Below are 14588 nucleotides of genomic sequence, written 5' to 3'. Positions count from 1 at the left end.
GGACACAGCACTGTCATTGAGCTCGTTTACATGCACACCAATAATGCGATTATTTCCAATAATAAAGGACTTAATCGCAGTAAGATGTTTACATGACTGGAGCTAACCTCTTCACTCCTGTTTACATGCAGTTTTTATTTTCGGATTATTCACACATAGCCCAATGCAGAGCACACATGATGAACTCACATATATGGTCCACTGTTTTAATTTACTTATGTTAAATGACAAACATGTTGTTATGGACGTATTTCATTATTGCCGTGAAGAAGATAGAAATATAATGACAGTGCCTGTAAAGGGCGTTCATATTAAAACGATATAAGGGACACTCCACCTTTTTTTAAAAATATGCTCATTTTCCACCTCCCCTAGAGTTAAACATTTGATTTTTACCGTTTTGGAATCCATTCAGCTGATCTCTGGGCCTGGCGGTACCACTTTTAGCATAGCTTAGCATAATCCATTGAATCTGATTAGACCATTAGCATTGCGCTAAAAAAAAACAAAGAGTTTTGATATTTTTCCTACCATATTTTTCGGTCTATAAGCCACATTTTTTTTTTAACTTAGCTGGTGCTGCGTCTTATAGTCAGGTGCGCCTTGTAAGTCAGTATGAATTAATTTTGACATTTATGAGGCAAGAGACAACATTACCGTCTACAGCTGCGAGAGTCCGGCATATGCTGCTTCTGTATTTTTGTATGTATTCTAGTATGTGATGTGGAATGACGAGTATGCAAACTTCACGCCAGTTGCCTTGTTCGGTTAATTTAGACTATTCAACCTTCCAGGTAAGTTCTGTATGCTATGATTTATCGTTTAAATAACTGATAATATTACTTTAACGTACAGACATCTATTCAGCCTGCTGTTCTTTCTGCTATTATTTAGTTTAATAACTTGCTTTTCCAGATTAAATGTCTGTTCTTCGGCTTGGATTTTGTGAAATATTTTATAAAAAAATATATATAACAATTTTGAATGATGCGGCTACTCCGATGTGGCTTATAGTCCGGAAAGTACGGTATTTAAAACTTGACTCTTCTGTAGTTACATTGTGTACTAAGACCGACAGCAAATTAAAAGTTGAGATTTTCTAGGCAGATATGTAATATCATTGGACCTGCTGTAGCCATGTTACAGCAAAGTACTTGATTTATTATGCCAGAATGAGAGTATGTTCCTAGCCATATCGGCCTAGAAAATCACAACTTTTAATTTTCCGTCATTCTTAGTACACGATGTAACTACAGAAGAGTCAAGTTTAAAATAGGAAAAATTTCGAAACTCTTTGGTTATTTTTTTAGGCGCAATGCCTATGGTCCAATCAGACCCAATGGATTATGCCAAGCTATGCCAAAAGTGGTACAGCCAGACCCGGAGATCAGCTGAATGGATTCCAAAACGGTAAAAATCAAATGTTTAACTCTAGGGGAGCTGGAAAATAAGCACACTCTCAAAAAAAGTGAAGTGTCCCTTTAAGCCTCAACTTTAGAAAACTAAACGTGTTATTGTAAACCAAGCTTGTAATTACTGTTGACTTTCTTACATCATGAAATATCATACATCTTGCAAGTTATTTTGGCTAAAACGACATGCAACCATATTCAATTGTATTTTGTCCAGAAGTGGGTTACTCATAGTGGGAATATTTTGGGTCTATAGTTAACCTAGACTCTGAAATAATAGACGGCTATTGCTCACATGAGGGTGAGTAAATCATTTTTGGGTTAACTGCCCCTTTAATTTCATTGCTGCCTAGAAAAAAACAATTCCGATTTTGAAAAGATGTAATTTTGTCTTTTTTCATATGGGTAATCATCAGTTAACAAAACCAATCAACATCTAATTCAGTAGGATGCCATCCTAGGAATTATGTTATGAGCCCATTTCCAAAGCTCCATAACAAGCACACAAGTAAATTGAACTCTTGTAAAGGGACTCAGAACGAGGGTGAGAGTTATCAGTTGATGCCTGCAGTGCAGATGTCTGCTTTCTTCACATCTGTGAGCATCAGCATTCGTTGCCGTAAAATAGCTGCTCCCCTTATCAAAATAAACTCCTGACAACTCAGTGTTTTCTTAAGCCAGGAGCCACTTACAGCCCATTTCTGGTGCCTTTGCATGCTGATCTAGTTACGTGGTACGTCTGGTGAAACTCTTGTAGTAAATAAGATGTTTACTGGTTTAATAGCGATTTCTCAGAAGGCAGCATCTTTGATGTTGGTCAGTCCTGGTGCAGTTTTGAAATGCTTGAAAATTTCATGAGGAGAGTATTAAAATGTTTCTGCTTAAAAGTCAAACACACACACACACAATGAAATGCATACACCTTTTTACAATGTTAATTAAAAAACAGATTTCTTAAAGACATGCCGTAGGATGTTGGACTGCAAAGTATTATAAAATCTGTTTTCCATTAAAACTACATTGATTTTTATACCAGATCTCGACATTTTCTCTTAGGGCATAGAGGGTCATCTTTCACTTGACTTGCTCAACAAAATCATCTTGGATATTGAATTTGAATATCAATATTTTTTTTTATACAGTAGTTGGATTCACTGTGTGAAATATCATTTAGCATGATGTTCGAAAAATTTGATCTCTGAAGCCACTGACTATGTCTCAAAGACACAAAGGGAGACATATTGAGCATTTAGAGGCCTGTCATGATGGTTGAATGAAACAACGATCCTATCTGCAGAACCAACTTTGTCAGCAATAAAACTGAGATACAATGACGCCTAAGTTAGACATAAACTAAGAAGATATAAAATGTGCCTGAGCGTAGCATCTTAGCCATACTTAAGTGAAGGGCCCTGCTGCGATCATTTTATGTATTTTAGACATGATTGTTTTGCGTCAGAAGAGCTTAATGTAAACTAGCCACTTGCTCGGCACCTGGTCGCATGGCCAGTTTGTTTTCTCCTGATTTGGTTTTGAATCTCTCCTTCCCCATATGGCTCTCTGTTTGAATGTTATTACCATTCGCTTTCCTAAAAATGTTCTGGTTCTTTGTGTAAATACGTTTGTTTTTCCTCATCCTCTTAGGTGAAGTACGGCCGTTTTGCATTTGTGTGGGACGCAGCTGTTCTGGAGTATGTGGCCATTAATGATGAGGACTGTTCGCTCTACACCGTAAGCAACAGTGTGGCTGATAGAGGCTATGGCATCGCGATGCAGCACGGCAGTGCTTACAGGGACATCTTTTCTCAAAGGTACTGTATGATAACACTTTCAAACTGTACTGTATGTATCAGTTCTGGTGTTTCAGCAATAGTGTTTTTTCAAATGATTTCCTGTCTGCAGCTTACTAAGATTGAAACCTTTCTAAAAGGCCATAAAAGCACTCGAGGCTGCGCTTTAGTGTGTGCATAGCAACATATGGAGGCATTGTAAGCAATCTGCACTATTTTATTGCCAACAACACCTCTTCATTGTTACGGCTGTACATTCAGAATATCATTACGTTATTTTCATAAATTATAGCTTTACTAAATCTTTCATAACTAGGTTATGTTATGTAACATGCACACTAACCAGATTTTTGTGTTCTCAGTTTGTCACACCACAGAAAAAAAATGTGTTATTAACCGCCCAGTCAAATTTGAATGATTAAAAAAATGGCAAGTAAATAAAATAAAATCCTGGAAAAACAGGCAGGAATCTCCACTCTCAAAGCTGAAACCACGCCAACTTGTCATGAGCTGTCATCTTTCAAATACAACCTTAATGGATGCTCATGATTGTATTATGGGTGGGTCCATGCTTGCTTGCTCCAGTGCATGATTATTGAGCTATGATTTAAAGCCCTCCCAAAAAAATCATAAAGGACAAGTTCGGTATTTTACACTTAAAGCCCTGTTTTCAGATTGTTTATGATGAAATAGAACGGTTTTGACTGAAATTTGGACATATGATGCATATGATGAGTGGTCAGGGGTGTTCACTTATATGCTCACACAAAAATCGCTGCAAAAGATCAGATTTCGCATGAAGGTCTTATCGCCTACAATCTGATGACTATTTGCGTCGTAACACACCGTATATAAGAATACTCCGGGTTCCAATAACCACGCGTTAAAACTTTGTTTTTAAAACTAGGCGGGAGTATAATCCATAATATCCAAATAGCTATGTTATTTCAGTGAGACATGGTAACAGCAAAGTGACTGACTGCTCTGTGCTCTCTCTAGCTCCCTGGTGGGTGGAGACCTGCGAGTGGGGTGGTGGGCGGGTAAATTCAAACTGAATGTGACGAAACGTTTTGTGACGTCACAACGGAGCTGAGTTTGAACTCGCGCGATCTGAGACTCAAGGCAGAGGACATTCAGAAACGTGTATCTCACTCAAAACAGCATGGATGGATTTTTTTCCAAGTTTGTATGCGTGTGGGAGCATCAGAGACACAAAATAACACCACAAAACCCAGAAAAAGTGAGTTTTTCATAATATGGGCACTTTAAGTGTAAAATACCGAAGTTGTCCTTTAAACTCAGAAATTGAGAAAAACTGATTAACGGACTAACACCATAATGTGTTTCAGCAATACATTTCTAACATTTCTAATTTGTTTTGAAACATTTCTCGCTATTCACATAGATTTTCGCAATTACCATATAGCCATAGAAGCTGGCATGGCTTTAAAAAAATTTTTTTTTTATTATTTAATTGTTTTGATTTCAAACTGGTTTTCTGAACTCTCTCTCTGTCTTCCATTGGTCGGACAAACTGATTGCTCCACTCAAACTCACGCTGGGTTTGCTGTTTAGGGATCTTTTGCACACTAATGGGACTTTTCTATTGCATAGTTCCCCATGGTTTGGGTCGGGTCAACTTACTTTTGGGGGCTTTTCCACTGGGTACAGTAGGGGAGAGCGGGGGCGAAAGTAAAATTTTTCAGAAAAACTTATTTTTAAACGATAAAGTTTTATGCAGAGATATATTTTTGCTGTGGTGAGTAACTCACAAGTGTGGTCTATCAATACCAGGTCGAATTTTGAACAAATGTAAAACAACTTCAGTGTAATTTCAATTTAAACATCAGTAGGGAATTGTTACTTTTGACCCTGACAGCAGGGACGAAAGTAACACACAAAAAAAGATCGATTTTCGTGTTACACTTGTTTTTATTAAATATACATGACTATGACCTTGTTAATATGTAACTGCAAACATATTTTGTAATTTATCTTTGTAAAAAAAAAATAATGAAATTACATTTTTTATTTTAAATTTCAGTTTTATCAAATGTTTCAAAAGCAACCAACAGTACAAACTTAAATTGTTGAGAATAAAATGTTTCAATAATTTGAACACTATAAAAAAATCAAATCAAATCAAATTAGAATAATATAAATTTTTAACATATATAACAGTTTTAGCAGCAGAACTTCGGGATGTGTTAGATTGATCAGTGCTATAACACATGAAACCAGAAACACAACGCACTATAAGAAAAAAATGACCACTTTTGGAATTTACTTATCATGGTTGAAAACACCTTTCTGGACCTACACGCATAAAACGGTGAGAAAATAATGCGTTATTTATCAGCTCTGTCAAGGGTGCTAAAAATGCTGTCATAGTTTGGGATGCAAATGTTATCAGGGCTCGGAGAAAATTGCTTTGTTACTTTCGTCCCACGTTACTTTCGCCCCCGCTCTCCCCTATGTAGGACCCGTTACTTTTTTTGTACCACCTCGGTTGGGGTTCCAAGCATGTAATGTGAAAACAATGAAGATCACTGATTGGTCTCAGATAATCGTGACGCGTTGTGCTAAACGTAAGATTAGGTTTAGCTTTGTGCTTGCGCGGTCTTGAGCAAACCTGTTGTCATCTGTGCTTTGCTGTAAGTTACCAACTCTGTTAGCGGTGATAATCCTCCACAGGTTCAGAATCAGGAACACAATGTTTTCCAGACTTGCGGTTTGTGGCGGCACATTTGCGACGTGAAAATGCGTGACATTTTGCAACTTGCAAATGTGGCTCAGCGGAGCACGTCGACTGATGCCACGGGTGTTTGTAGAAAAACTGTCATGTAAGACAGAGGTAGTGATAAACACCATTTGCAAACATTTATTGGTGGTGGTCAATTTTGATTTGTGGCGGACTGACAAATATATGAATGTATGGGAATGTATAGCATGCTAATGATGCTCTCACTTCACTGCTGTATGATGTCACAGCAGTAGGCAGCGCAAATATAATGACACGCCTATAATCCCACTCTGAAGTGATACTAAACTCGATGGAAAAGCTAACCAAGGCAAAGTGACGTGAGCTGACCCGACCTGACCCATGGGGTACTATGCAATGGAAAAGCACCATTATGGTTGTCTCTGCATAAAATTTTTGTATCAAAAATGTAGCTGATCCTTCATCTGTGACTTTAAAAAGAAATGTTAATTTCACTTACATCTTTCATTTGTTTATCTTTGACTAAGCTGTGTGTTGTTCACACTGATTTGTAGTCTTTATTAAAGCAAACATGCAACAATTTTGCAGACATATTTAATTTCTCTCCATTACTGAGATGCTGTTGAACAGGCATAAACCATAATTTTAATAAAATTAGAGCAGTTAGAACTACAGTGTTCCCTGTGGTTTCTGAAACTATGAAAATGTAATTTCAAAGTAAAATTATACGAGAGACTTTTCAAATTTAGCAAGTCAATGGAACTCGGTTTTAAAATTGAAAGGAGAAACTTTTTTACCTCACCTAAAAGGCACATTAGCACTGCAGAGCAGATGCACCAGTGGCGACGAAATGCTTCAACATACGTTTCTTAACGGTTAGCAACGTGTTTTTATGCTCTGCTGCTGTGTGGCGCTGAATGGAGAATCCACGCCGTGTTTAATAGCTCACTCGGAGTGAAGCTGTTATATTGAAATATCAGTACAATGACTTGCTGAGAAAAATCTGTTAGCACTGAACGGTGGTCCTATTGTTGTTGGAAAAGTCGATACATGCTCAATTTTAAGTCAGTGTCAGGTGCTTAAAAGAGGACGGCGGATCAACACAGCTACCTTATAGTGCCTGAGTAAAGAAGCTGGAGAACGAAAAACTTGATACTGAAATGACAGGAAAAATAAAATCCATATAACCACTACTGCACTATAATCACTTGACATTGTCAGCTAGGAATACCGCAGTGATTTTGTGTAAAATCAGAGGGGATTTTAAGAAAACCTTTCTGTTTCAAGCCACAGGCAGCCATCTTCTCGCTGCTGTTTCCATGGGACTGAATGCATGCCTTTGTGTGTGTGTGTTGTTTGATGTTCTGTATATAAATGCATAGAATGCTGAGGTCTGCCTTTAATCAGACCATGTATTAAAAGATTTATTGTTTATTGAGTACCATACATGTAACGTGTAATTTAGTCTGTAATCGGTCATGCATGTATAAAATCATTGTTTCTTGGTTGAGGTCTAAATTACACAATATTGATTGGTGTGCTGGTCTGTGCGTGGTGCGTCAGAGAGAGGAAAGATAAAAACAGATTAATATATATATATATATTATATATATATTAATACAATTAGTTGCTTTAATTGAAGGCAAAACATCAGAGAGAGAGAGAGAGAGTCTTGTAGCAATATCTCTCTTTTGCTCTATGCAACTCTCATGTCTTAAAGGGGACATATCATGAAAATCTGACTTTTTCCATGTTTAAGTGTTATAATTGGATCCACAGTGCTTCTATCAATCTAGAAAATGTGAAAAAGATCAACCCAGTAACTTAGTTTTGGTAAACCACGCTCTGCAAGCATGTGACAAAATAGATAATTGAATTATGGCTCCCCTTGTGATGTCAGAAGGGGATAATATCGCCCCTTAATCTGCACTATTCAACCACAGCACTGCCATTTAGTGCAGACATCAACTCATTTGCATGTTAAAGAACACACCCAAAAACATCACATTTTTGCTCACACCTACAAGGTGGCAATTTTAACATGCTATAATAAATTATCTATGTAATATTTTGAGCTAAAACTTTACATACGTGCTCTGGGGACACCAAAGATTTATTTTACGTCTTAAAAAAATCTTGTAAAATGTCCCCTTTAAGAAAATATAAAAAATCTTATATATATATAAAGTTATTATATGAATCAGGACCAAGAGTGAAGACCAATTACCCTATTAAAAATGGCACCGAACGCAGCGAGCTCCACTTATACCTGACATTTTGCAGCGCACAGTGCCAGTCAATTTTCAGGACAGATGTGAGGTTGCTTCTACTCCTCAGGGCAGATACCCATGTCAGGCTGGTTACAGCCACATGTCGCCTGTTTACACAAAAGCCGGTCCCTGAGCAAATGGTGCTGGGAACACATGACATTTTGGACTCCTTGTCCATCTGATAGAAATCGTTAGAACAGAACAGCACTACAGATCTGCCATTAAAAGAGCTGAGTTTGGTCATAAATATGATGTTAACACTGCAGATTTATCCTGCATCAGAGCCCACACCGTTAGAAAAAAATGGTCCCAGGCTGTCACTGGGGCAGTACCCTTTATAATGTCCTCATATATACCTGTATACATTTGGTACTAATGGTACTAATTTGGTACTTTGGTACTAACCTGTATACATTTGGTACTGTACCTTGGAGATACTAATATGGATTCTTTGGTACCCCTATGTATCTCTGAGGTACTAAAACAAACTCTTTAGGTGCAAGGGTTGGGGTATTTTCCTAGTGACAGCTGGGGACCATTTATTGACCATTTTTTGTCTGACATAACTGAAAGTATCTTTTATTTTTAAAGCAACACCAAAGAGTTTTTTTACCTAAAAGGACAAGTTCTGTATTTTACACTTAAAGCCCTGTTTTCAGATTGTTTATGATGAAATAGAACGGTTTTGACTGAAATTTGGACATTTGATGCTGGCCCGAGAATTTTCGGGTGTTTATTGTATCACCTCCCACCTCTATAATGGCTGCATAGGTGCACTGGAACAATCCTTCCTAAAATGCATTAAACTTTCGTTTATTAAGACGTGAAACTCACCGAGTGGTCAGGGGTGTTCACTGATATGCTCACACAAAAATCGCTGCAACAGATGTTTTCCAACAGGTTTTATCGTAGTTTTTGTCCAACTCCATTGACTTGTATTAGATGTTCTGTGAGGTAAGGTATTACTCCGCGCCGGGAACGTTGTTTGTATTCTTGCAATTGGCAAAGGTGGATTATCGCCACCACCTGGGCTGGAGTGTCTATTATTCAAGCTCTTAACGGAAAAATATACGGGTGTGAGGCGTTTGGAAAAATAGATCCACAAATTTACAATGAATGCTAAAACACCTGTTGGAAAACATCCTTTGCAGCGATTCCCGTGCGAGCACATCAGTGAACACACCTGACCACTCGGTGAGCTTCACGTCTTTGTAAACGAAAGTTTAATGCATTTTAGAAAGGATTGTTCCAGTGCACCTATACAGCCATTGTAGATGTGGGGGCTCATACAACAGAAACTGAAAATTCTCCGGCCAGCATCATATGTCCAAATTTCAGTCAAAACCATTCTATTTCATCATAAACAATCTGAAAACAGGGCTTTAAGTGTAAAATACCGAACTTGTCCTTTCAAATAACGTTTCCAAAAAAGTTTCAGTCATTCATCCACTCGAAACTTTCACATTCACTTTGCAGCCCTCTTTCGGCCAAAACCGCACTAAAGAAGTTTCCAACCGTCGGGTCGCGGTCCTGTAGTTCGAGTAAAATCTACAAAAACTTGCTTTACGGCAGACCTACAATCCAGTCAGAGCCAACTTTGCTGCAGTATGCTAAATTAATTACGACAGTGGTAATGGACATTTCCGCTTCCAACCTGTAGGGGGAGCAAAGAGCAAAAACTCTTTAGTGTTGCTTTAAGATGAGAAATTCATACAAATAATCCAATATAACCTTGATATCTTTCATATAACTGAGTAATGTCATGGATTAAAATCAAAGTGAAATCATTGAGTGAAATCAAACTTCAATGCTCCTAATCTTATAATTAGATTATGAGACTTGGATTTCCCAAACAGGGCCACATATGTCATCAGTATTACAATTTAAAGATAAATGTTTAGCTAAAAGATTACTATGAAATTGACATCTTTGTACTTACTGTAGCATGTTGCACTTCAACGATCTGCATGCACACAAACTGATGATCCAAGTCATATGCATAGAGAGAGAAAGAGGGAGAGAGAGGTAGATCGATACTGAAATTATATGGGTGGTCATTAGACTGAGACACGAGTGTCGTTTACCATCACTTTGTATATTTTGCACCCCTTCGATCTTCCAATCTAAACTGTAAACCGAGAAGAAAATCTCCTGTTGAAGCTCTAGCATTGCTCGCCTTTGTCTTTTCTTTCCCTCTCTCTTCATGTTTTCCCAGCGCTTATCAAGTAGTTTGTCTGCCCGCAGTCAGAGACATCTAATAACGTGATCATTTCTGCCGCAGCTGGTTGCCATAGCAACAGCTCCAGCAGTCCACACTCGAATCGTCGTGCAGGGCCCAAGAGACGAGCGAGTAGACTACACGACAGGCAGGCCTGAGGGGAGAACCGCAAACCCAAACCCGCGTGATCCACGTTGAACAGAATAAAGAGTTTGAAACGCACCCAGAAATATTCAAGCTCAATGTCATAAAAGGTCTTGAACGAAAGCTTGTCATGGTTAAACTTGAACACACAGTTGTCATGGAGAATCAGGTTGATCTGGACGGCTGCTTTGAAGGGGGGCAAGGGTCGATGTTTAGCCCCTGATATGAGACGTGGAACGCAGCCAGCCAAACTCCATTCAGCTGAGCTCAGAAACAGATAGGAGCAGGTGAATTTGTTGCTTGCTTTTGCCTTAGCAAATCTTTCAAAGGACAACTTTTTTTGGAGGCGTGCCTCTTATCTCTCTCTATTCATCCTCTAACCTCTTTGCTTTTTATTTATCACACCCAGTTTTCGACAAGAGGGAATAAAAAACAAATAAAATATCTGCCGCTGTCAAGCTGTTGTTTCTCTGCGACTTTTCGAGGTGAAAGCACGAGCGTGGCATGGGTTATGAAGAGAGAAAGGGCAAAACCGCAAAGTTATTAAATAAGAACAGCAAAGAGGGAGATGCTGTTTGAGCAAAATGTCAACTCGGTAGAGAAAAAGGGAACACTCAAAAAAGTTTTTCAATTTCTTTAAATCTACAGCGACTTTCTTGCAGCATATGGCCAACAAGGGGCTCATCTTCTCAACAAACAAGGCAAAATCTGGTTCCCTCTGAGACGTCTACTGTCACTCTTTCCCGAGTCTCGGGAAGACAAACATTTGTCTCAATTCTCAAGGGCGAAAACTGGACAGTTGATTCCCGAAGGAGAAATGCCTGGCTCTAATGCTTGCGGATCACATCGCCCCTCTTCTGTTAAAAACACCGGGGTGTTCATTCATTAAGCAGCAGAGCTGTTAATTTGCCCAGCAGCAGCTGCTGAAAAACCACAAGGTCAGAAATAGACTTTCTAGTGAACATCCTTGAAAGGTGACGAGAATAAAAAAGGATTTTTTTACAGCAGGGATGTAAAAACATTACTGTAACTTTACATTAAGTCTTGGAAATTTGTGCTTATATGAATCTTTTTTTCTCTGTTACATTTCCAAGGCAACAATTATACTCCTTACAAATTCATTTAGGCCTCCAAAGTACATTTTTGCAAGTTTCTGCTTTTTACTGAGCTCTCAAGCCATTTAAATTTCCTCCCGGCTGAGCTTTTATAGCAAATGTAATCTACTTCAGTGTAAACTGAACTATGATCGTTCGCCCTTGTGAAGAGAGACTGTAAGTAACTCAAACGCAGTCTTTGACCTGAAGCATTATGTTTTACTAACTGAACAATTTGTCTATAAACATCTACATTTAAAGGTCAGCGATTAAAATGTTACTAGCTGAAACTTTCAGTTTAAAAGCTGCTGTGTCCTAGAGACAGGTTACCGTACTTTCCGGACTATAAGCTGGACCGGAGTATAAGCCGCATCATTCAATAGTGCGTCATTAAGACGAAATAACATAAATAAGTCAGAGTGGACTGTACGTCGTGTTTCTTTAGAAAATAGTTTCACTAAATCCAAGCCGAAGAACAGACATTTTTGGAAAGGCAAGTTATTCAACTAAATAATAGCAGAAAGAACAGCGCAGGCTGAATAGATGTCTGTACGTTAAAGTAATATTATCAGTATGTGTACCATAATTCACCAGACTTTTACCAGATAATTTGTCTATGTTTATGATTCTGACAGTGATGTTACATCTGACAGTTGTTACTGTATTTTGCCATAAGTCTTCACTGTGCCTATTCAAAGCTCGAAGGCCAACACATAACTTCTAGATTTATAAGCAGCAACAACCTACATTTTAACATTTTATAATGCCACGTCATACTTCTGTTCTTTTGATGAAAGTAACTCAAAAGTAATGCAAAAGTAGTGTAACTCATTACAGTTTAGAGACAGTAATATTGTAATGTAACTAATTACTTTCAAATGACAGTAATTTGTAATATATAATGTATTACACTATGGAATTAACTTGCCCAACACTGATTATAAGTTATTTAAACCATAAACCATAGCATACAGAACTTACCTGGAAGGTTGAATAGGCTAAATTAACCGAACAAGGCAAATAGCGTGAAGTTCGCAGACTCGTCATTCCACATTACAGAATCTATTAAATTACATAAATACAGAAGCAGCATATGGCGGACTCTCACGGCTGTAGACGGTAATGTTGTCTCTTGCCTCATAAATGTCAAAATTAATTCATACTGACTTACAAGACGTACCTGACTGTAAGACGCAGCACCAGCCAAGTTATGAAAAAAACGTGGCTTATAGACCGAAAAATACGGTACCTCCAAAAGAGTGCATGAAAATATAGCCAAAGTCGAGCCACTAGGTGGCCATGTTTGAAGTTAATTCAGTCATGCAAGTCCTGTCTGCTTGAATAGGAAAAGACATATCTTTATTAATTAATCGTTTATTAATTAAATGGCATATTTCTGACCAACAATTGAAGAATTACTCAATTTTCATTAAAAGAAAAACCATGATCATTTACCACCATGTCATCCAAATTGTTTATGTCTTTATTTGTTTAATTGAGAAGAAATTAAGTTTTTGAGGACAACATTACAGGATTTTTCTTAATTTAATAGACTTTATTGGACCCCAACAGTTTACAGTGTTTCAACACAGCTTCAAAGGATGCTAAACAATCACAAACAAGGCATAAGGGTCTCAGTGAAAGGTCTTGTAATTTTTGACAATAAAAATACAAAATAAGCACTTTTAGATCACAACTTCTCGTCTTGCACTAGCTTTGTGATGCGCCAGCGCGACCTTACATATTTGCGTAAGCACCTCGAAAGGTCACACGTCACAAATGTGAAACGCACATAAACAATAAACTGACACAAAGACATTATTTAATATCATTCCACATACAACAACGTGGGAACGGCTCTTTCTCCACACCTGTAAACACTGGGGCGATAGTTTCATGTGTGACCTTTCGATGTGCTTATGCAATGCGTAAGGTCACGCTGGCGCATCACATGGCTAGTGCAAGAAGAGAATTTGTTATTTAAAGTGCACACTTTTTATTTTTCTTGCCGAAAATGACAATCGTTTCTCTAGATAAGACTCTTAAAGGAACAGTATGTAGGATTGTGGCCAAAACTGATATTGCAATCACAAAACTTGTGGCTAAAACTGGTATTGCAATCACACAACTGGTGGCCAATACAAAATGACAACATAAACATCAGTTGGGGGCTGCAACTCCACTTTTAAAATGACAATATCCTGGCCAGACCACTGTTGTCAGTGATTTAAGTATTTGAAATGAAAATTATTTCTTAATGTCTAGTGACATATCAGGGCCATTTTGTGATTCATTGATATAAATTTCTTACATACTGTTCCTTTAAGTCTCGTTTTGGGATCATGTCTCATTGGGAGCCATTTGAAGCTGCTTTGAAACTGCATTGAAACTGTAAACTGTTCAGGTCCAATAAAGTTTATTTAATTGAGAAAAATCCTGGAATGTGTTCCTCAAAAAACATAATTTCTTCTCGACTGAACAAAGAAAGACATCAACATTTTGGATGACGTTGCGGTGAGTAAATTATCAGGATTTCTTATGAAAGTGGAGTAATCCTTTAAACCTGACATCAACTGTACCATTAATACTCAGATTGCACTAAAACAACCATTGGTTGAGGTTGTTTCAGCTAGGTTGGCAAGCGCCTCACACAACTCTCACAACTTCTGTCGCCAGAGCGGCCATATTGAACGTTGCATTTTCCCTATTCATAGTAATAAATCAATAAATTTATATTGAATATTATTGGTATAGCTCACTGAAAAAGGCTTCACTGTCTCTTGATGTTAGCAGTGAATTTCAAATACAAAGCCAACATTTACTTCATATTTAATACATGCATGCCCCTTAGTAGCTATACAAAGGCCGTAAAGGTCAATAAAAAAAGAGTAATCAACACATATTTTAGAAAAACCTCAAATTTACGCTTTCCTTTCAT

The 14588-nt window shown here is 37.8% G+C and overlaps 1 protein-coding gene across 6 annotated transcripts in view; it reads left to right on the top strand.

Moving 5' to 3' along the window:
• The window catches only part of grid2 (glutamate receptor, ionotropic, delta 2), a 485524-nt gene that overhangs the window by 456853 nt on the left and 14083 nt on the right, over positions 1–14588 (top strand). For all 6 annotated transcript variants that reach the window (XR_008634267.2, XR_008634268.2, XM_055168104.2 and 3 more), the window contains exon 14: positions 3057–3223. Coding sequence is in view for 4 of the 6 variants with exons in the window: in XM_055168104.2 (XP_055024079.2) it covers positions 3057–3223 (167 nt within the window). In the remaining 2 variants the exon portion in view is untranslated. The remainder of the gene's footprint in view (positions 1–3056; positions 3224–14588) is intronic.

This window comes from Misgurnus anguillicaudatus, chromosome 5 (assembly GCF_027580225.2).
Source record: "Misgurnus anguillicaudatus chromosome 5, ASM2758022v2, whole genome shotgun sequence".
Lineage (NCBI taxonomy): Eukaryota > Metazoa > Chordata > Actinopteri > Cypriniformes > Cobitidae > Misgurnus > Misgurnus anguillicaudatus.
The sequence above is the reverse complement of the archived record's forward strand: the minus strand, read 5'-3'. Positions and strand labels throughout refer to the sequence as shown.